The sequence below is a fragment of the Mauremys reevesii genome, unplaced genomic scaffold (assembly GCF_016161935.1).
Source record: "Mauremys reevesii isolate NIE-2019 unplaced genomic scaffold, ASM1616193v1 Contig1, whole genome shotgun sequence".
NCBI classification, from domain to species: domain Eukaryota; kingdom Metazoa; phylum Chordata; order Testudines; family Geoemydidae; genus Mauremys; species Mauremys reevesii.
The window spans coordinates 323,831-344,655 of NW_024100715.1; the positions used below are offsets into that span (position 1 = coordinate 323,831).

The 20,825-nt window shown below is 66.3% G+C and overlaps 1 protein-coding gene across 1 annotated transcript in view; it reads left to right on the forward strand.

The window, feature by feature from the left end:
* The first annotated feature begins 1,244 nt into the window (after positions 1-1,244).
* Positions 1,245-20,825, forward strand: part of LOC120392338 — a 53,147-nt gene continuing 33,566 nt past the window's right edge. The window contains exons 1-19 of the mRNA XM_039517057.1: positions 1,245-1,532; positions 1,968-2,201; positions 2,402-2,587; positions 2,995-3,168; positions 3,396-3,518; positions 3,769-3,905; positions 5,165-5,306; positions 6,325-6,471; positions 6,640-6,729; positions 8,181-8,321; positions 8,648-8,739; positions 9,048-9,405; positions 10,532-10,679; positions 11,212-11,288; positions 14,043-14,134; positions 16,450-16,591; positions 17,462-17,511; positions 19,430-19,611; positions 19,867-19,951. Of these exons, the coding sequence (XP_039372991.1) occupies positions 1,487-1,532; positions 1,968-2,201; positions 2,402-2,587; positions 2,995-3,168; positions 3,396-3,518; positions 3,769-3,905; positions 5,165-5,306; positions 6,325-6,471; positions 6,640-6,729; positions 8,181-8,321; positions 8,648-8,739; positions 9,048-9,405; positions 10,532-10,679; positions 11,212-11,288; positions 14,043-14,134; positions 16,450-16,591; positions 17,462-17,511; positions 19,430-19,611; positions 19,867-19,951 (2,646 nt within the window). The 5' untranslated portion in view covers positions 1,245-1,486. The remainder of the gene's footprint in view (positions 1,533-1,967; positions 2,202-2,401; positions 2,588-2,994; positions 3,169-3,395; positions 3,519-3,768; positions 3,906-5,164; positions 5,307-6,324; positions 6,472-6,639; positions 6,730-8,180; positions 8,322-8,647; positions 8,740-9,047; positions 9,406-10,531; positions 10,680-11,211; positions 11,289-14,042; positions 14,135-16,449; positions 16,592-17,461; positions 17,512-19,429; positions 19,612-19,866; positions 19,952-20,825) is intronic.

The following is a 20,825-nucleotide window of genomic DNA, read 5'->3' on the forward strand; positions in this document are numbered from 1 at the left end:
GGGGAGGCGGCCCCGGTGCACCGTGGGAAATGGGGGGTGCCTGTGGGGAGGCGGCCCCGGTGCACTATGGGAAATGGGGGGTCCCTGTGGGGAGGCGGCCCCGGTGCACCGTGGGAAATGGGGGGTGCCTGTGGGGGACGCTGTCCCAGTGCACGGTGGGGTCCGGGGGTCGTGGGGGGGTGACACACCGGGGAGCCGGGCGGATTTGACCTGGGGAGTTACGCGGGGGATGGGAAGGTCCCTGGGCTGAGCCAGGAGGGGGGGGTCAGTTGGGCGCTGGGGGGGGGAACGCAGCGAACCCCCAGGCTGGGTCTGAGCTCCCGGCCCCCCAGGACACGGCCGAGGGGGCCTGGTACCCACAGGCTCCGCTGGAGCCTGCGTCCTGCTGCCCCCCAAACCGTCCCTGTCCCTGGCCGGCTGGGGGGTGCAGGGCCCCGACCCCCCCCCCCGACAGGGGGCAGCCCCGGTGCATTGTGGGAGCTGGGGCACTGGGGGATTTGGTAGCTACCTCGCCCTCCAGGGGCCCCCCCATCGCATCCTCCCCTTTAAGAACGGTGACGTCATCACGCGGCGCCAGCCACCAGATGGGCGGGGGGGACGAGGGAATTTTTTTACCCATAAAATCACCATGGAAACCACCCCCCCCACACGTGCACCTCCCCCATTTCCCACTCTGACGGGAGGGGGTGCGGGGGCCCGGACTCCTGGGTTCTCTCCGGGCGGGGGCGGGGAGGGGGGTCTGGTGGTTAGAGCAGATGGGAGGCCCCGGACTCCTGGGTTCTCTCCGGGCGGGGAGGGGGGTCTGGTGGTTAGAGCAGATGGGGGCCCGGACTCCTGGGTTCTCTCCGGGCGGGGGCGGGGAGGGGGGTCGGGTGGTTCGTGCCGAGGGGGGGCCCCGGACTCCGGGGTTCTCTCCGGGCGGGGAGGGGTCTGGTGGTTAGAGCAGATGGGGGCCCCGGACTCCTGGGTTCTCTCCGGGCGGGGAGGGGGGTCTGGTGGTTAGAGCAGATGGGGGGGGCCCGGACTCCTGGGTTCTCTCCCGGCGGGGGCGGGGAGTGGGGTCTGGTGATTAGAGCAGATGGGGGGGCCCGGACTCCTGGGTTCTCTCCCGGCGGGGGCGGGGAGTGGGGTCTGGTGATTAGAGCAGATGGGGGGGCCCGGACTCCTGGGTTCTCTCCCAGCGGGGGCGGGGCCGCGGGGCTGGCTCGGGGCTCACTAATCCTGTACCCATTAACCGGGGAGCCGGGAAATGAGCCGTTGTTTGTGCAACCCCGTGTGTGTCACCAAACCAAACAGCCCTTGACCCCGGGGCCGCAAGGCCAGACCCCCCCCACCGCCCTGGGGGGCACCGGCCCTGCCCCCTAGGGAGCGCTGCCAGCCTGAGCCCAGCCCTATCGCCTGGGGAGGGCGGGGCCCATGGGGGAGGCTCTCCATAGCAGAGCGGCCGGGGCCGGGAGCAGGTGCGCGAGTCCCCCCAGGACCCACCATGGCCCCCTCCCTCTATGCCCTCCTGCTGCTCGCCCTCCACCCAGGTACGAAGGGGGGCGCAGAGCCCCCCAGGGACAGGGCAAGCGAGGGCGCGGAGGGAGTTCGGGGGAGTCGAGCTGAGTGCGGGGGGCGGGGGGGCGAAATGTCCTCCCCACACTCCTTCATTGGGCCTGTTTCTCGTTCCCCCCATCCTGCAGCCCGTCCCTCCCGGCTTCTGCCTCCATCCCTCTTCCTCCCCCTCTCGCAGGCCGTCCGTCCGTCCGTTCTCTCATTCCCCTGTTCGTTCGTTCGTTCTCACCCCCCTTATCAGTTTCTCCTTCCCTCTCGCTCTCATTTTTCTCCTTCCCTTTTTCTTTCCTTCCCTCTCTCTCGTCTCTGCCCTTTTTGTCTCGTTCTCTCTCTCCCTTTCCCTCCGAATCGCTCGCTCGCTCTCCTCCCTAGGGCCGGGTGTTCATTCCTGCTTTCCCCGTCTCCCGCAGGTGCCTGGGCGCAGCCCCCCCAGGAGACGGCGCCCTCCTGTGGCCAGGACGTGGGCATCCGCAATGGCACGTTCGCCCTGTCGGACGGGTACCGCCCGGGCAGCGTCCTCACCTACTCCTGCCCCCCGGGCTTCTACCCCTACCCGCAGGGCAGCCGCGTCTGCGGGGACAACGGGCACTGGACCCCGCTGCACACCCCCTCCGGCTCCGTCCGCACCCAGCCGCTCTGCCGAGGTACAGGGTGCCCGGGGACCGGGCTTCTCTGGGATGGGAGGGGGGGCTCCTGTTTAAAGTGGGGTGGGGGGTGGGGGCCAGGACTGCTGGGTTCTGTCCCCGGCTCTGGGAGGGGAGTGGGGTCTAGTGGGCCAGGAGGATGGGGGGCCAGGAGCCAGGACTCCTGGGTTCTCTCCACTCCGGTTCTGTTCTGGTTTCAGAGATCCGCTGCCCGGCGCAACTGGCATTTGAGAACGGCTCGTTCCAGCCGCGCCGGGCGTCCTACCCCGTGGGCAGCGTCCTGACCTTCGAGTGTCTGGACGGGTACACGCTGCGGGGGCCGGCCCAGCGCGTCTGCCAGGGGAACGGGCACTGGGACGGGGGCACCCCCGCCTGCGACGATGGAGGTGAGACCCCCTTATCCCCTGAGAGCCCCACATTTCCCCTCTGCCCCATATCCCCCTGAGAGCCCCACATTTCTTCTCTGCCCCTATATCCCCCTGCGCCCCCATATCCCCTGAGAGCCCCCACATTGCCCCTTTGCTCCCATGTCCTCCTGCACCCCCATATTCCTCTGAGCCCCATCCCCTGCACCCCATATCCCCTGAGCCCCCATCCCCTGCGCCCCGATCCCCTGAGAGCCCCCATCCCCTGCTCCCCATATCCCCTGAGAGCCCCCCATATCCCCCTGCACCCCCATATCCCTGTACCCCCGAGCACCCCCGTGTCCCCAGGGAGCTCAGGGGTGGAAGTGGGTCCCAGGGGTTGGAGACAGAGGGATTGGGGGGCCGTTCTCACCTCTCTCTCCCCCCAGCTGAGCACTGCCCCAACCCCGGGGTGCCGCCCGGGACGACGAAGAGCGGCAGCCGGTACCGGCTGGGCGAGCGGGTCTCCTACCGCTGCCAGACGGGGCTGTCTCTGGTGGGCTCCGCGCAGCGCATCTGCACCGAGGCCGGGGAGTGGTCGGGGGCCGAGCCCAGCTGCAGAGGTGAGTGATTCCTCCCCACCCCCATCCCTGGCCCAGGGCTCCCCCTCCTGGCCCTCCACCCCCTCCAGATTCCCCCACCGCTGGGGCTCCTTCATCCCCCTCCGCAACTCCCCCGCACCTGCCCAGGGTCCCCTTCCCCATCCCTCCTTGACCCTCCGTCTCCCCCAACCTCCGTCGCCATGCTCAACGCAGCCTGGCTAACGGGCCCTGCTTCTCCCCCCGCCCAGCCCCTTTCTCCTACGACCGGGTGGAGGACGTCGGGGCCCAGTTCGGAGCCTCTTTCTCCAACGTCTTGGGCCTGGCCAGCTCCTCAGCCTCCTCCAGCCTCAACGCCTCCATCATAAAGTCACGTGAGTCTGCCCGGGAGGGTGGGGGGAGGCAGGCCCTGTGGGGGGACCAAGGGGAGAGGGTGGTCTCTGCGGGGCGATGAGGATGCAGGGGGGCAGGAGTCCAAGAGATGGGGGTGGCGGGAGGCAATAGGGAGAGGAGGGAATTGGGGGAGTAGGGGTTGGTACTACGGGGTGTAAGGGAGGTGGGGCACATGGGGGGATCCCCCTCCCCAGGATGCTGCGGATAACCTCTCCCGGTTCCCCTGCCCAGCAACGTTCCTGGGCCGCAGGGTCAGTCTTAGTGAAAACAGCTTCGTTAACGTCTACCTGCTGGTGGACTCCTCCAGGAGCGTCAACAACGAAAGCTTCCAGATCTTCAAGGAGTGGGTGGAGAACATTGTGGACCGGGTGAGTCTGGCGGGGGGCGGCAGCTCCGCTGCCAGGGACTATGTCTCAGCACTGGTTCTAAGTGCCTCAACACCCGCCATGGCTGCTGCGATTTCTAGGGGGTCGGGGCACCTCAGTGTCTGTTGTGGATGCTGCAAGTTCTAGGTACTTGTATGTCAGCTCAAAGGTTCTTCACTGCCAGACATGGATGACACAAGTTATGTGCACTTGCATGCTGGTTCTAGGTACATCAACGCTGTGAGGACCTGGGACTGTTCTTACTGGGGGCTGTGAATGCTGCGTGGGGAGTGTTGGCCTGGGAGGACGATCTGCATTGGGGGATGGGAGACTGACCTTGAGGGAGGAGACCTGAGCATGTTACACAAGAACCCAGGAAGGGGGTTGGAGGCCAGGTGACACCTCTGCCCGGGAAACTGGAAAAAGGCTGGGGGAGGAGCCGGGGAGAGGCTGGGGGAGAGACGCTGGAGGGAGTTAGAGTTTCAGGGGCTGGCTGGTGTAATGGAGGGAAACACAGACAGGGCTCTGACCCCTCAAGGGGGTTGTGGTGCCTCTGGGACTCCAAGATGGACCTAACTGGGGGGGTCCTGTTGTCTGTAGCAGCAAGGCCGGTCTTGGACTGTGTTCCTGTCGGCTAAATAGACCTGCTGCTTTCCTGGCTGGCTGAGAGTCGTGGTGAATCGCAGGAAGCTGGGGGTGCAGGGCCTTGTCTCCCCCACACTCCGTGACAAATGCCAGCCATGGACACTGCAAGTTCTAGGGGCTTATGAGCAGGCGCTACATACCAAGGCTAGCCATGACTGCTACAGATTCTAGATGCCTGCATGCCCGTTCTAGGTATCTCAATAGTAGCCATGGGCACTGCAAATTGTAGCTTCTCACACATCAGATCTAGGTATTTCAGTGCCAGCAATGAGTGCTGCAAGTTGTAGGTGCCTTTATCCCTGTTCTAGGAATCTCACTGCCTTATATGGCTGCTGCAAGGTCTAGGTGTCCATATGCTGATTCTACCTACAACGACAGCTTATAGATATTGCAAGTTCTAGGTGCCGCCATCTCGGTTCTGGATTCTTCAATACCAGCCACATGTGCTGCAAATTCTAGGTGTCTCCGTGTTGGTTTTAGATGGCTCAGTACCTGCTCTGGGCCCCTCAGCACTGGGTCTAGGTGTCTCTCATTGCCAGAGCTTGCTTTCCTGTTCTCATACGCTTTTCTCCTCTTTTTCTGTTTCCTGCTCCCTCCTGATCTCTCACCCGTTCCAGATTGCCAGCTTTGAAGTAGCGTCCAGCTTTGCTGTGATTTCCTACGCCACCAAGCCCAAGAAAATTGTTTCCATTTATGATCCTGAAGCTTCTGAGGCGGATGACGTTATTGAAAAGACAAAGATGGGGATGAATTTTCAAGGTCCTGCATGCTTCCTCTTCACGGGGCCTCCCTAATGCATGGGGGTCTCGGGCTGTCAATACCATTCACACCCCGTATTAGGTTCCTCAGGACCCTGGATATTACTTGGGTTCTAGGTGCCTCAACACCTGCCTTCAGATTGGGAGATGGACTCTGGTGGTCTCATCAAGCCAGTAATAAACCATCATTAGGGTTTTTAAAAAAATAATAGAATGTAATTTGCTAACTCAGAAAGTATTGCACCCACCATGAACTAACTCTATTTTGGATCTTACTATGACAGATAAAAAGGAATTGATCACTGGACTGGAAGTTGGTGGTTGCCTAGAGACCAATGATCATGACCTGATTGCATTCAATATGAGCAAACAGAGACAGTCCCAGCCAGAAATATATATATTTAGCACTTCAAGAGAATTAATTTCCCCAAACTAAGGAAAATGCCGAGTGAAATTGCGTGGGAGGAAATGTAAAGTCCTAGGTGCCTCAATATCAGCCCTTAATCTCACTAGAATTTTAGTTTAGTCCTGGGCAGTGTTGGTTCTTGATGACTTAGCACCACTTGTGGACACTATTGGTTCTGGGCACCTCAACCCCAGTCACAGGTATTATTGGTTCTAGATGCCTCAACACGACTCATGGGTATTATAGGTTCTAGGTGCTTCAATAGCTGCACCTCCTTTAAGACTCTAGATGCATCACCACCAGCAGAGATGACCCATGCCTGGTGATTGGGGGGAGGGAAGAGCGAGGGCAGCTGGCTTCAGCACTGTTACTGAGCATGCTCAGTCCATGTGAGCATGTTCTGTCCAAGCCAAGCAGCAAATCTGGGGGGGAAGAAAGGAACATGATCCCACATGCCCCCTCACGCATCACCTCTGGAATTCAGCTCTAGATTCCACTGCCTCTAGACAGATCTATTCCATCTATTGTCATTACTGGCTCTAGGCTCCCCCACATGGGTTTCAGATGCTTCTCACTATATCCTGGGTATATGGGGTATTTTATCCTTTTGCAGACCACGGCAACGGGACTGGGACCAACATCCGAGCAGCGCTGCTGGAGGTGTATAACATGATCCTGTTCCAGAAGGAGTCCTTCAAACGGGAGGGCAAGCCGGATGCATGGAAGGAAATCCGGCACGCCATCATTGTGCTGACAGATGGTGAGGAGCGACTGTTCCATTCTTTGGGGACCAGGGAAAGGGTTATCTGACCCCCACCCTCAGTGGGTGCAGGTCAAGCTTCCCAACTGCATAGCCCCTTGTCAATGTGCCCCTGTCTTGGGGGAAGGGAATGGGCCATATCTGCTAACCCATAGGATGTTGTTTCAGGCAAATACAACATGGGAGGATCCCCCAAGGATGCGGTAGCCAAGATAGAAGATGTCCTAGAGATCAAGCCAGACAGGAAAGACTACCTAGGTGAGTCTGCCAGCACACTTGGGTCCAGCCCACATACCAGTGATGGTTGCAGTCCTTCACTGATGTGATCTACCTGTTCTAGGTGCCTCAATGCCAGTTCTAGGTGTTTCATTACTTGGCAGTAGCTACAGTTGTCAATATCTTCCTTGGCGCTGCAATGCCAGGATCTGGGCGCTATGAGTTCTAAGTGCCTAAAAACTAGTTCAGGGATCTGGGAATTCCCAGTTCTAGACGCATCAGTATTCTATTTGTATTCTTGGCTTCAGGTGCCTCAACAGGGGTACCAGGCACTTTAAGCCCAAGTTTAACCAGCCCAGCATACTCTGTCCTGGTGTTATATCAACTCTGTATACCCCAGTGCCTTCACAACAGGTTATTTGTACTGTTGGTTTTAAATGATTTAATATCACCTGTTGGTATGGCAGCAGCATGTTCTTTGCAACATTGGTTCTAGATGTGTCTACATACATTCTGGATGCCCTCTGTGTTAGTCCTGCTACCTAACAGGTTGTTTCATCTGTTCTGGGTATCCCAATATCCTCTATGAAGATATTACCACTGCTGGTTCTAGGTGCTTCAACACCCATCCTAAGCAGCTCAGTAGCTTACTACCATGTTATTTGTACCGCTGGTTCTAGGTACCACTTACACTTGTCCTGTTTTCCCAAGACCAGACTTGGCTATGAAATTAGTTTTTTTTTTCAATTGTAACTGAAAATTGATATTACCTGCTGAACATTTTTTACCAAAAAGGTCATTTTCCTTTGTTCAGGGAGAGGGACGTTCCACATTTAAACTTTTGAATAGCTCAACTTGCTACCAAGTTTTCTGCTTTCTAGGTGCCAGTTATAGGTATGAATAATGATAACTCAGTTTTAGCATCTCTATGCTACAATTTCCAGGTTCCTCTGTGCACCCTATTCCTCACTACCCGATTCCTTCTACTCTGGGTTCCAGGCATTATTAGGTCCTAGCTGGTCCTAGGGCCTCTGTTTGTCAGAAGCTGGGAATGGGCGACAGGGGATGGCTCACTTGACGATTCCCTGTTCTGATCATTCCCTTTGAAGCACCTGGCATTGGGCACTGTCAGAAGACAGGATACTGGGCTAGATGGACCTTTGGTCTGACCCAGTATGGCCGTTCTTATGCCCTAGTAATAAGTTTTTGGCACTGTGCCAATTCTAGGCACCACAGTACCAGTCCTAGTGCCTCTCTGCTGGGGTATTTGCACTATTTGTTCTAGGTGCCTCAGCACAGGTTCTAGGTCCCTCCACCATTTCTAAGCACTGCTGGGTTCCAAAATGCCCTAATAATTGGTTCTGGGCACGCTGCTGGTTGCAGACTCCACACTACCAGGGACAAGGCTCTCCAGTGACTTTCCAGCTTCAACACCAGCTCCAAACCCTTCGGATTCTCGGTGCCCTCATGCAGTTTCGTGACTTGCCTCCTAGATATCTATGCCTTTGGGATTGGGACACAGGAGGTGCACTGGGAGGGCCTTAATGAGATCGCTTCCAAGAAGGAAGGGGAGAGACATGCCTTCAAGATGGACTCCAGCCAGAATCTCAAGGCTGCGTTCGAGGATGTCCTGGGTACGGCGGGGCCGACAGCGGGGGCGGCGTCCCCCGTCACAGCGCGGGGGCCTCGTCTTTGCAGGCTGCCAAGGAGGAGGGCTGGGGTGTCTCGTCTCCGTGTCTGGAACTGGGTGGGGGCGTCTCTCCCAGAGGGGAACCAAGCCGGGGGAGGGTCTCTTCCCATGGGGCCCCATTTTGGTTTGGGGGAGGGGGGCTCCGCTGCAACTATTTGGCCATGTGGGCTTTGGGGTCTTCCAGGACAGTCACCCTAGGGCATGGGGGGACACAGAGGGGTTGGCAAGCAGTGACCCCAAGGACTAACCCTCTTCCCCCCCACGGCGCAGACCCCACAAATATCCAAAATCTCTGCGGGCTGGGGAACGATTCATCGAGAGCCACACACCAGCAGCAGAACCCCTGGCACGTGCTCATCAAGGTGGGTCTGTCTGCTGAGCCCTTTGGGGGGATGCTGTCCCGCTCCCTCCCTCCCTGGGGGCTGGGACCGCTGTCCCGGACACCTGGGTCCCGCTCCCTCCCTCCCTGGGGGCTGGGACCGCTGTCCCGGACACCTGGGTCCCGTTCCCTCCCTCCCTCCCCGGGGGCTGAGACCGCTGTCCCGGACACCTGGGTCCCGTTCCCTCCCTCCTGGGGGAGCTGTGAGCACTGCAGGGCCCCCTGGCAGTGCTGGGGGGGGGCGCTCCTCCCATGGCCCCTCCCTGCATTGGCCCTTCTCCCTGTCCGTAGGGGACGACAGGCGTATCGTGCCGGGGGTCCCTGGTGTCTGACTCGTGGGTCCTGACGGCCGCACACTGCTTCAACCAGGTGACAGACACGTCCCTCTGGGAAGTGCAAGTGGGTAAGGGACCCCAGACAGCACTCGGCCCTCGGAACCCAGGAGGCCGGGCTCCCAGCCCACCCATTCCAACCCACCAGCCCCCACTCCGCTCCCAGAGCCGGGAGAGAACCCAGGAGTCCTGGCTCCCAGCCCCCCCTGCTCTAACCACTAGCCTCTTTCCTGGCATGCGCCCGCTGGCAGAGTCACCTCCAGCGCGGGTCTCCCTGGGCCCTTCTCCCCCGTCCGACCTTTCCTCAGCTCCAACCTGACCCGGGCCCTTCGTTCCCCTCGCCGCGCCCCTGGCCAGTGGCTTGTGAAAGCCCAGCCTGGCGCCTCCGCTGGCCCGGGCCCCGCTGCCGGGCCGGAGAGCCGCCCCAGGGGAACAGCAGAGCACGGCCCAGCCCAGCCTCTGGCAGTCCGAGGGCCCCGCCCGGCTAGCAGCCACCCCGGCCCCAGCCTCCCGGAGCTTTGGCCTTAGGGCATCCTCCGGCAGTGAGTTCCACAGGTTGTCGGGGCGTGGAGCCCGCAGCCTGGTCACTTCCTGCATGCCGGGAAGGGGCGAATAACGCGCCCCGGGTCCCGCTCTCCAGCCCCCTCGGTCGTCTCTGCCAAGCTGAGCGGGCCCAGGCGCACGGACCAGCCCCCAAATCAGCTCCGTTCCCTTCTCTGCCCCCTCTCGCTTGGCCGAGGGGCGCCCGGAGCTGCAGGCAGGAGCCGGCCCCGTGTCCCGAGGGGCGTCCGGGCTGGGGCTGGGAGGGGCGGCCGTGGGGCCGGCCCCGTGTCCCGAGGGGCGTCCGGGCTGGGGGCTGTGAGGGGCAGCCGTGGGGCCGGGCCCATGTCCCGGGGGGCGTCCGGGCTGGGGCTGGGAGGGGCGGCCGTGGGGCCGGGCCCGTGTCCCGAGGGGCGTCCGGGCTGGGGCTCGGAGGGGCGGCCGTGGGGCGTCCGGGCTGGGGCTGGGAGGGGCGGCGGTGGGGCCGGCCCCGTGTCCCGAGGGGCGCCCGGCTGGGGCTGTGAGGGGCGGCCGTGGGGCCGGCCCCGTGTCCCGAGGGGTGTCCGGGCTGGGGCTGGGAGGGGCGGCTGTGGGGCCGGCCCCGTGTCCCGAGGGGCGTCCGGGCTGGGGCTGTGAGGGGCGGCCGTGGGGCTGGCCCCGAGGCGTCCGGCTGGGGCTGTGAGGGGCGGCCGTGGGGCCGCCCCGTGTCCCGAGGGGCGTCCGGCTGGGGCTGGGAGGGGCGGCTGTGGGCCGGCCCCGTGTCCCGAGGGGCGCCCGGCTGGGGCTGGGAGGGGCGGCCGTGGGCCCGTGTCCCGAGGGGCGTCCGGGCTGGGGCTGTTCGGGCTGGGGGCTGTGGGGGGCGGCCGTGGGGCCGGGCCAGGCCTGAGGCTGTGTCTGGGGCAGGGCCGGAGGGCATCCCCATCCGGCGCAGGATCGACCACCCGCGGTACAACGTCACGGCCAAGGCCAGCCAGGGCATCCCCGAATACTACGACTACGACGTGTCGCTCGTCCAGCTGCAGCAGCCCGTGCAGTTCTCCGGGCGGGTCAGGTGAGAGCGCGGGGAGCGGGGCGGGGGCCTGGCCCCTCTGGGGGGCACCGATCCGGCCCCAGGGCAGGGACTGGCTGGCTCAGGGGGGCGGGAATGGGGCAGGGGCCTGGCCCCTCTGCGGGGCACCGATCCGGCCCCAGGGCAGGGCCTGGCTGGCTCAGGGGGGCGGGAATGGGGCAGGGGCCTGGCCCCTCTGGGGGGCGCTGGCTCCCCCCAGCCCCAGGGCAGGGCCTGGCTGGCTCAGGGGGGGCGGGACTGGGGCAGGGGCCTGGCTGGCTCACGGGGGGTGGGAATGGGGCAGGGGCCTGGCCCCTCTGCGGGGCACCGATCCGGCCCCAGGGCAGGGCCTGGCTGGCTCAGGGGGGCGGGAATGGGGCAGAGGCCTGGCCCCTCTGGGGGGCGCTGGCTCCCCCCGGCCCCAGGGCAGGGCCTGGCTGGCTCAGGGGGAGCGGGAATGGGGCAGGGGCCTGGCCCCTCTGGGGGGCGCCGGCTCCCCCCGGCCCCAGCTCACGCCCGTCTGTCTCCTCCCCAGACCCATCTGCCTGCCCTGCACGGTGCGAGCGAACCGAGCTCTGAAGAAGCCGCAGCGGGCGACGTGCAAGGATCACGGTGCGTGCGACGTCCCGGCCCCGTGTGTCCCTCCAGCCTGGCGCCCCAGGGAGTGGCCGGGGACGCAGGGGGGCCCCGCTTGGAGCGGCACGGGGGGTGGGGCCGGGTGCCTCCCACCCGCTTCCAATCCGCCGGCTCCCGGCCCGGCCCCGTGTGAAAACCTCTGTGCTGAGTGGAAGGCAGAAACCGGGGTGGGTGACCCCCACTCGGCCCCCCAAAGGCCCCCTCTGATTTTAACCCTCACTAACCCCCACCCCCACCCCGCTCTTCCAAGGAACGAACCCAGGAGTCCTGCTTCAGCCCCTGTCATACCTATGGCGGGAAGGGAGCAGCCCTGCTGTGCACAATGCTGCGAAATCCCGCCTGGCCAGACCCCAAAGCCTCTTTCCTGCCGCGGGTGAAGCGGCTCCGGCGGCTTGAAACCTTCCGTTAAACCGGAGCCCTCTGCCCGGAGCCGCAGCCACCTTCCCAGCTCCGCTTTCTGCAGCCGCACCGGAGCCACGATCTCACCGGCTTTCGGGTCCTAAACCAGCCAGCGCCGCTGGCCGCCCAGCGGGTCGCGGTTCCTGCCCCACTCCGGGGACCTGCATGTGGACCCCAAACTGAATGAGCAGCTGAGATCTGGTCGTGCTGCCACCGCTCCCACGGGCTGGCTCCTTCCCTGCCTCCAGCGAGTCCCGGGGGACCAGCTCCGACCCCTGGATCTTAACCCAGGGGGATTTAACCATCGCCCCCCCACAATGCCTGGGGAGTCCAGCTCCGACCCCTGGGTCTTAACCCAGGGGGGATTTAACCATCGCCCCCCCCCAATGCCTGGGGAGTCCAGCTCCGACCCCTGGGTCTTAACCCAGGGGGGATTTAACCATCGCCCCCCCCCCCAAGGCCTGGGGAGTCCAGCTCCGACCCCTGGATCTTAACCCAGGGGGGATTTAACCATCGCCCCCCCACAATGCCTGGGGAGTCCAGCTCCGACCCCTGGATCTTAACCCAGGGAGAAATGAAGCAGGTTCCTCAAAAGGCGGCTTTGAATTAAGAGAGAAAAGGAAAAATCGTCTCTGGAAATGAGGCTGGAAAGTGCCTGTCCCGGGACTCAGCCAGAGAACGGGGCTCCCAGTCCCAGCCACCGGGGGAAACCCTCCAGCAAAGGCCCAGTCACAAGCTGAGAAACCGGAGCCCGGCCCGGCTGCTCCCCGCGGGTTGGCGCCACAGACCCTGGCTCGGGACGATGGCCCCGAGAGCGACACCCCCAAACAAAGAGCCCCCCCCCCCCAGGATTTGAAAGTCTCTTGTCCCCTTACTGGTCCTTTGGGTCGGGTGCCAGCCAGGTGAGCGGAGCCGCTGGCCAGGCGGGATTTCGGAGCATTGTGCACAGCAGGGCTGCTCCCTTCCCGCCATAGGTACGACAGGCCCCTCCTGCTTCAGCCACTAACCCCCGGCCCGTCCGGGGACCCAGGCGTCCTGGCCAGCCCCCCTCTCTGCCACAACCACTAACTCCCCGGCCCGTCCGGGGACCCAGGCGTCCTGCCCCAGCCTCCCTCTCTGCCACAACCACTAACCCCTCTGCCCGTCCGGGGACCCAGGCATCCTGGCCAGCCCCCCTCTCTGCCACAACCACTAACCCCCCGGCCCGTCGGGGACCCAGGCGTCCTGGCCAGCCCCCCTCTCTGCCACAACCACTAACCCCCCCGCCCATCCGGGGACCCAGGCGTCCTGCCCCAGCCTCCCTCTCTGCCACAACCACTAACCCCTCTGCCCGTCCGGGGACCCAGGCGTCCTGGCCAGCCCCCCTCTCTGCCACAACCACTAACCCCGCCGCCCGTCCGGGGACCCAGGCGTCCTGGCCAGCCCCCCTCTCTGCCACAACCACTAACCCCCCAGCCCGTCCGGGGACCCAGGCGTCCTGGCCAGCCCCCCTCTCTGCCACAACCACTAACCCCTCTGCCCGTCCGGGGACCCAGGCGTCCTGGCCAGCCCCCCTCTCTGCCACAACCACTAACCCCTCCGCCCATCCGGGGACCCAGGCGTCCTGGCCAGCCCCCCTCTCTGCCACAACCACTAACCCCTCTGCCCATCCAGGGACCCAGGCGTCCTGGCCAGCCCCCCTCTCTGCCACAACCACTAACCCCTCTGCCCATCCGGGGACCCAGGCGTCCTGGCCAGCCCCCCTCTCTGCCACAACCACTAACCCCCCCGCCCATCCGGGGACCCAGGCGTCCTGGCCAGCCCCCCTCTCTGCCACAACCACTAACCCCTCTGCCCGTCCGGGGACCCAGGCGTCCTGGCCAGCCTCCCTCTCTACCACAACCACTAACCCCCCCGCCCGTCCGGGGACCCAGGCGTCCGGCCCTAACCCGGCCCCCGCCGCCCGTCCGGGGACCCAGGCGTCCGGCCCTGACCCGGCCCCCGCCGCCCGTCCGGGACCCAGGCGTCCGCCCTGACCTGCCCCGCCGCCTGCCGGGACCCGGGCGTCCGCCCTGACCCGCCCCCGCCGCCCGGCCGGGACCCGGGCGTCCGCCCTGACCCGCCCCCGCCGCCCGGCCGGGACCCGGGCGTCCGCCCTGACCTGCCCCGCTGCCCGGCCGGGGACCCGGCGTCGCCCTACCCGCCCCGCTGCCCGGCGCCGGGACCCGGGCGTCCGGCCCTACCCCGGCCCCCGCTGCCCGGCCGGGGACCCGGGCGTCCGGCCCTAACCCGGCCCCCGCTGCCCGGCCGGGGACCCAGGCGTCCGGCCCTAACCCGGGTGTCTGCCTGCAGAGCTGGAGCTGCTGGGGCTGGAGCGGGTCCCCGCCCACTTCGTCTCCCTGGCCAACGAGAGGTTAAACGTGCAAATCAAGACCAACAAGTCGGTAGGTGGGGCCCCGGGCCCCCGAGCGGGGGGGGGTCTGGCCCCGGGCCCCCGAGCGGGGGGGGGGGTCTAGCCCCGGGGGGGGCACCTGCGATTGCAGCAGGGAGAAGATGCTGCCCCTGTGCCCTGCCCCAGCTGCTCTGGGGGGGCTGATGGGGGGTGATGGGGGTGTCTCAGCCCCGCCCCCGCTGCTCTGGGGGGGCTGATGGGGGGTGATGGGGGGGTGTCCCCCTGTGCCCTGCCCCAGCTGCTCTGGGGGAGCTGGGGGGGTGATGGGGGGTGTCCCCCTGTGCCCCGCCCCAGCTGCTCTGGGGGAGCTGGGGGGGTGATGGGGGCTGTCCCCCTGTGCCCCGCCCCAGCTGCTCTGGGGGAGCTGGGGGGGCTGATGGGGGGGTGTCCCCCTGTGCCCTGCCCCAGCTGCTCTGGGGGAGCTGGGGGGGGTGATGGGGTGTCCCCTGTGCCCTGCCCCAGCTGCTCTGGGGGAGCTGGGGGGGGTGATGGGGGGGTGTCCCCCTGTGCCCCGCCCCAGCGGCTCTGGGGGAGCTGGGGGGGTGATGGGGGGTGTCCCCCTGTGCCCCGCCCCAGCTGCTCTGGGGGGGCTGATTGGGGGGGTGTCCCCCTGTGCCCCGCCCCAGCTGCTCTGGGGGGGGTGATGGGGGGGTGTCCCCCTGTGCCCCGCCCCAGCTGCTCTGGGGGGGCTGGGGGGGTGATGGGGGCAGGGGCGGCTCTACAAATCACGCTGCCCCAAGCAGCGCGGAGCACTGCGCCGCCCTTCCCCAGTCCCGCGGCGGGTCCCCTCTTCCCGCGGCTCCGGCATCCTGGGGAGGGCGGCATTTGGCTCCGGTGGAGCTCCCGCCGGCGTGCCTGCGGCAGGTCCACCGGAGCCCGGGACGAGCGGACCTGCCGCAGTCATGCCGGCGGGAGCTCCACCGGAGCCAAATGCCGCCCTCCCCAGGACGCCGCCCCAAGCGGGTGCTTGGCCCGCTGGTGCCTAGAGCCGCCCCTGGTTGGGGGGGTGTCCCCCTGTGCCCCCCTTGGGGGTGTCCCCCCCCCCCCCCCCCCTGAGGCCTGGGGGTGATGGGGGGGTGTCCCCCTGTGCCCTGCCCCAGCTGCTCTGGGGGAGCTCGGGGGGGTGATGGGGGGTGTCCCCCTGTGCCCCGCCCCAGCTGCTCTGGGGGGGTGATGGGGGGTGTCTCCCTGTGCCCCGCCCCAGCTGCTCTGGGGGAGCTGGGGGTGTCTCCTGTGCCCGCCCCAGCTGCTCTGGGAGCTGGGGGTGATGGGGTGTCCGCTGTGCCCCGCCCCAGCTGCTCTGGGGAGCTGGGGGTGATGGGGGGTGTCACCCTGTGCCCTGCCCCAGCTGCTCTGGGGCGGCTGGGGGTGATGGGGTGTCTCCTCAGGCCCCACCCCAGCTGCTCTGGGGGCTGGGGGTGATGGGGTGTCCGCTGTGCCCGCCCCAGCTGCTCTGGGGAGCTGGGGGGGTGATGGGGGGGTGTCCCGCTGTGCCCCGCCCCAGCTGCGCTGGGGGAGCTGGGGGGGTGATGGGGGGTGTCCCCCTGTGCCCCGCCCCAGCTGCTCTGGGGCGGCTGGGGGGGTGATGGGGGGTGTCTCCCTGTGCCCCGCCCCAGCTGCTCTGGGGGCTGGGGGTGATGGGGTGTCCCGCTGTGCCCCGCCCCAGCTGCTCTGGGGGAGCTGGGGGGGTGATGGGGGGGTGTCCCGCTGTGCCCCGCCCCAGCTGCTCTGGGGGGGCTGGGGGGCTGATGGGGGGTGTCTCTACTGAGCTGGGGGGCAGGGGGAGCCCGGCGGGGCCCGGAGCAGGAGCTGGACTGACACACGCCCCCCCCCCGTCTCCCTCGCACGCGCCCCGATTCGTGGGCCCCCGCCTCCCTCGCGCCACACACACACACACACACAGTCCCCCGCACCCCCCCCCGCGTGCCCCCCCCCCTGGGTCACTGTGGGCGCTGTGAGCTCTCCCTGGGCAGACAGGCCAGGCTGTGGGCTCGGGGAGTTGTGCTGGGCACACACGGAGCCGCGCCAGTCCCGCCCGAGGTGGGAGAGAACCCAGGAGTCCTGCCCCCCCCCGAGGTGGGAGAGAACCCAGGAGTCCTGCCCCGAGGTGGGAGAGAACCCAGGAGTCCTGCCCCCCCCGAGGTGGGAGAGAACCCAGGAGTCCTGCCCCCCCCGAGGTGGGAGAGAACCCAGGAGTCCTGCCCCCCCCCCCGAGGTGGGAGAGAACCCAGGAGTCCTGCCCCCCCCCCGCGGTGGGAGAGAACCCAGGAGTCCGGGCGCCCGGCTAAGCCCCAGCTCTCCCCCCAGCGCCCTTCGTGCATCGCTGGCGCCGTCCAGCCCGGCATGATCTACGCCAACGTGTCGGACGTGGCGCAGGTGGTGACCGACCGGGTCCTCTGCTCCGGGCAGGAGGCCAGCGGCGGCTCGGAGGAGAAATCTACCTGCAAAGGTGACGGGGGGGCGCCGGCGGGGAATGGGGCAGGGCCTGTCCCCTCTGGGGGGCGCCGGCGGGGAATGGGGAATGGGGCAGGCCCGCCCGGGGCGCCGGCGGGGAATGGGGCAGGGGCCTGTCCCCTCCGGGGGGCGCCGGCGGGGAATGGGGAATGGGGCAGGGGCCCGTCCCCTCCGGGGGGCGCCGGCGGGGAATGGGGCAGGGCCTGTCCCCTCTGGGGGGCGCCGGCGGGGAATGGGGAATGGGGCAGCGGCCGTCCTCCGGGGCGCCGCGGGAATGGGGCAGGGCCTGTCCTCTGGGGCGCCGGCGGGAATGGGAATGGGGCAGCGGCCGTCCCCCGGGGCGCCGGCGGGAATGGGGCAGGGGCCTGCCCCCTCCGGGCGCCGGCTCCCCGGCCGCAGGGCGGGGACTGGCTGGCTCGGGGGAGAATGGGGCAGGGGCCCGTCCTCCCGGGGCGCTGGCGGGAATGGGGCAGGGGCCTGTCCTCTGGGGCGCTGCTCCCACCCGGCCCCAGGGCAGGGACTGGCTGGCTCAGGGGCTGGGAATGGGGCAGGGGCCTGCCTCCCGGGCGCGGCTCCCGGCCGCAGGGCGGGACTGGCTGGCTCGGGAATGGGGCAGGGGCCCGTCCCCTCCGGGGGGCGCTGGCGGGGAATGGGGCAGGGGCCTGCCCCCTCCGGGGGGCGCCGGCTCCCACCCGGCCCCAGGGCAGGGACTGGCTGGCTCGGGGTGGGGGGGGAGTGGGGCAGGGGCCCGTCCCCTCCGGGGGGCGCCGGCTCCCCCCAGCCCCAGGGCAGGGACTGGCTGGCTCGGGGGGGGCAGGGAACGGGGTCTGTCCCCTGTGGGGCTGAGTTCTGGTTTCCCCCACAGGTGAATCTGGGGGGGGGTTGTTCCTGGAGAAGAGGAGGAGATATTTCCAGGTTGGTAAACCCCTCCCCCCAGCTTTCTTGTCCGGATGCCTGGGTCCCATCCTCTCTGTCCCCGGGGCTGGGAGCTGTGGGGGTGTCCCGGACGCCTGGGTCCCATCTTCTCTGTCCCCGGGGCTGGGAGCTGTGGGGGTGTCCCGGACGCCTGGGTCCCATCCTCTCTGTCCCCGGGGCTGGGAGCTGTGGGGGTGTCCCGGACGCCTGGGTCCCATCCTCTCTGTCCCCGGGGCTGGGAGCTGTGAGGGTAGGGGGCGGGGAGCTGTCCCGGACGCCTGGGTCCCATCCTCTCTGTCCCCGGGGCTGGGAGCTGTGGGGGTGTCCCGGACGCCTGGGTCCCATCCTCTCTGTCCCCGGGGCTGGGAGCTGTGGGGGTGTCCCGGACGCCTGGGTCCCATCTTCTGTCCCCGGGCTGGGAGCTGTGGGGTGTCCCGACGCCTGGGTCCCATCCTCTCTGTCCCCGGGCTGGGAGCTGTGAGGGTGGGGGCGGGAGCTGTCCCGGACGCCTGGGTCCCATCCTCTCTGTCCCGGGCTGGGAGCTGTGGGGTGTCCCGGATGCCTGGGTCCCATCCTCTCTGTCCCCGGGCTGGGAGCGGTGGGGGTGTCCCGGACGCCTGGGTCCCATCCTCTCTGTCCCCGGGGCTGGGAGCTGTGAGGGTGGGGGGCGGGGAGCTGTCCCGGACGCCTGGGTCCCATCCTCTCTGTCCCCGGGGCTGGGAGCTGTGGGGGTGTCCCGGACGCCTGGGTCCCATCCTCTCTGTCCCCGGGCTGGGAGCTGAGGGTGGGGGGTGGGGAGCTGTCCCGGACGCCTGGGTCCCATCCTCTCTGTCCCCGGGGCTGGGAGCTGTGGGGTGTCCCGGACGCCTGGGTCCCATCCTCTCTGTCCCCGGGCTGGGAGCTGTGGGGTGTCCCGGACGCCTGGGTCCCATCCTCTGTCCCCGGGGCTGGGAGCTGTGGGGGTGTCCCGGACGCCTGGGTCCCATCCTCTCTGTCCCCGGGGCTGGGAGCTGTGAGGGTGGGGGGCGGGGAGCTGTCCCGGACGCCTGGGTCCCATCCTCTCTGTCCCCGGGGCTGGGAGCTGTGGGGGTGTCCCGGATGCCTGAGTCCCATCCTCTCTGTCCCCGGGGCTGGGAGCTGTGGGGGTGTCCTGGACGCCTGGGTCCCATCCTCTCTGTCCCCGGGGCTGGGAGCTGTGGGGGTGTCCCGGACGCCTGGGTCCCATCCTCTCTGTCCCCGGGGCTGGGAGCTGTGAGGGGGGGGGGCGGGGAGCTGTCCCGGACGCCAGGGTACCATCCTCTCTGTCCCCGGGGCTGGGAGCTGTGGGGGTGTCCGGACGCCTGGGTCCCATCCTCTCTGTCCCCGGGGCTGGGAGCTGTGAGGGTGTGGGGGGGGGCGCTGTCCCGGACGCCTGGGTCCCATCCTCTCTGTCCCCGGGGCTGGGAGCTGTGGGGGTGTCCCGGATGCCTGAGTCCCATCCTCTCTGTCCCCGGGCTGGGAGCTGGGGGGGTGTCCAGGACGCCTGGGTCCCATCCTCTCTGTCCCCGGGGCTGGGAGCTGTGGGGGTGTCCCGGACGCCTGGGTCCCATCCTCTCTGTCCCCGGTGCTGGGAGCTGTGAGGGTGGGGGCGGGAGCTGTCCCGGACTCCTGGGTCCCATCCTCTGTCCCCGGGCTGGGAGCTGTGGGGGTGTCCTGGACGCCTGGGTCCCATCCTCTCTGTCCCCGGGGCTGGGAGCTGTGGGGGTGTCCCGGACGCCTGGGTCCCATCCTCTCTGTCCCCGGGGCTGGGAGCTGTGGGGGTGTCCCGGACGCCTGGGTCCCATCCTCTCTGTCCCCGGGGCTGGGAGCTGTGAGGGTGGGGGGCGGGGAGCTGTCCCGGACGCCTGGGTCCCAGCCCCGTGTCTGTCTGTCTCCCCAGGTGGGCGTGGTGAGCTGGGGCACCTACAACCCCTGCCCCCACAAGGCAAAGCAGAACAAGGAGGTGGATCGGAAACCAGCCCCCCGCGGCCACGTCCCCCGTGACTTCTACATCAGCCTCTTCCGGGTGCAGGACTGGCTGCGCCAGCACCTGGGGGGCCCGGGCGGAGAGACCTTTATCCCGTAGGGGGCCCCGCCGCCCCCCGGCCTGCGCCCCCCAATAACAGTGTTCGCTAACTCGGGTCTCTGTGTGGTTTGTGCCCCCTGCCGTTGTCCTGCCCCGGCCTCCGGCGCTGCGAGCTTCCCCAGGGCAGTGCCCCCGGCCGGGCGCCCCCCCTGACGCTGCGAGCTTCCCCAGGGCAGTGCCCCCGGCCGGGCGCCCCCCCTGACGCTGCGAGCTTCCCCAGGACAGTGCCCCCTGCTGGGCGCCCCCCCCAGCGCTGCGAGCTTCCCCAGGGCAGTGCCCCTGGCCGGGCGCCCCCCCCGGCGCTGCGAGCTTCCCCAGGGCAGTGCCCCCGGCCGGGTGTGTGACGTTATGAGGTGATATAATATCTCATTGAAAGGTGACGGGGCCAGAAAGAGTTAATCAACTCACAGACTGACCTGACCCATGAGTGAACCCTGAGGGCTGGTTAGGAAGATCTGTAAATGAACAGAGCTTTGAAATGCGAGTCTGCGTTGGTAGAGGTAGAAGGGGAGATGTTTGCTCAGGTCTTGTGATGACAGCAAACAAGTCTTGTCTATTGCTAGAGTTTTAATTCAAAGCTCAAAAAAGGAATATTAACATTTATGATGATACTTGAGTGAAATAGTATTATTGTCTGTGTGTCTCTTTGAAGGTTGTGCTAACCTGTATCTGAACTGTTTAATGGGTAAATGACCCTGTGCTAATTGCCAGGATGTTTGGGAGAAGGAGTTGAGCCGATTGTTTTCTCAGGCCGAAAGGCTGCTGGAAATGTATAAAAACCCTGGGACACGATCCTGCTTCATCTCAGATCTGCTTTGGGTTTCAAGAGGGGGAAACCTTAACCCACAAGGACTGAGATCCCCAGTCACTGACTGGAGCCACCCTGAATATTGACACTGGGCTGTAACCTCGGGACTGTTTCTAACAGGAGTTTTGGCAACTACAAGCTCATCTCTGCTGTGTCTGAACCTCAAGAATTGAATTCACGTCTGTCTGTAGATGGAGCTTTTAACCAACTCTCTCGCTTTTCTTTGTTAATAAATTTTAGCTTAGTTACTAAGAATTGGCTGTAGCGCGTATTTTGGGTCAGATCTAAGTTATAATTGGACCTGGGTATGTGGCTGATCCTTTGGGATTGGAAGAACCTTTTCTTTTATATGATGAAGTAAGATCCTCAGGAATCATCATCGTATCTGACAGGTGTGTCTGG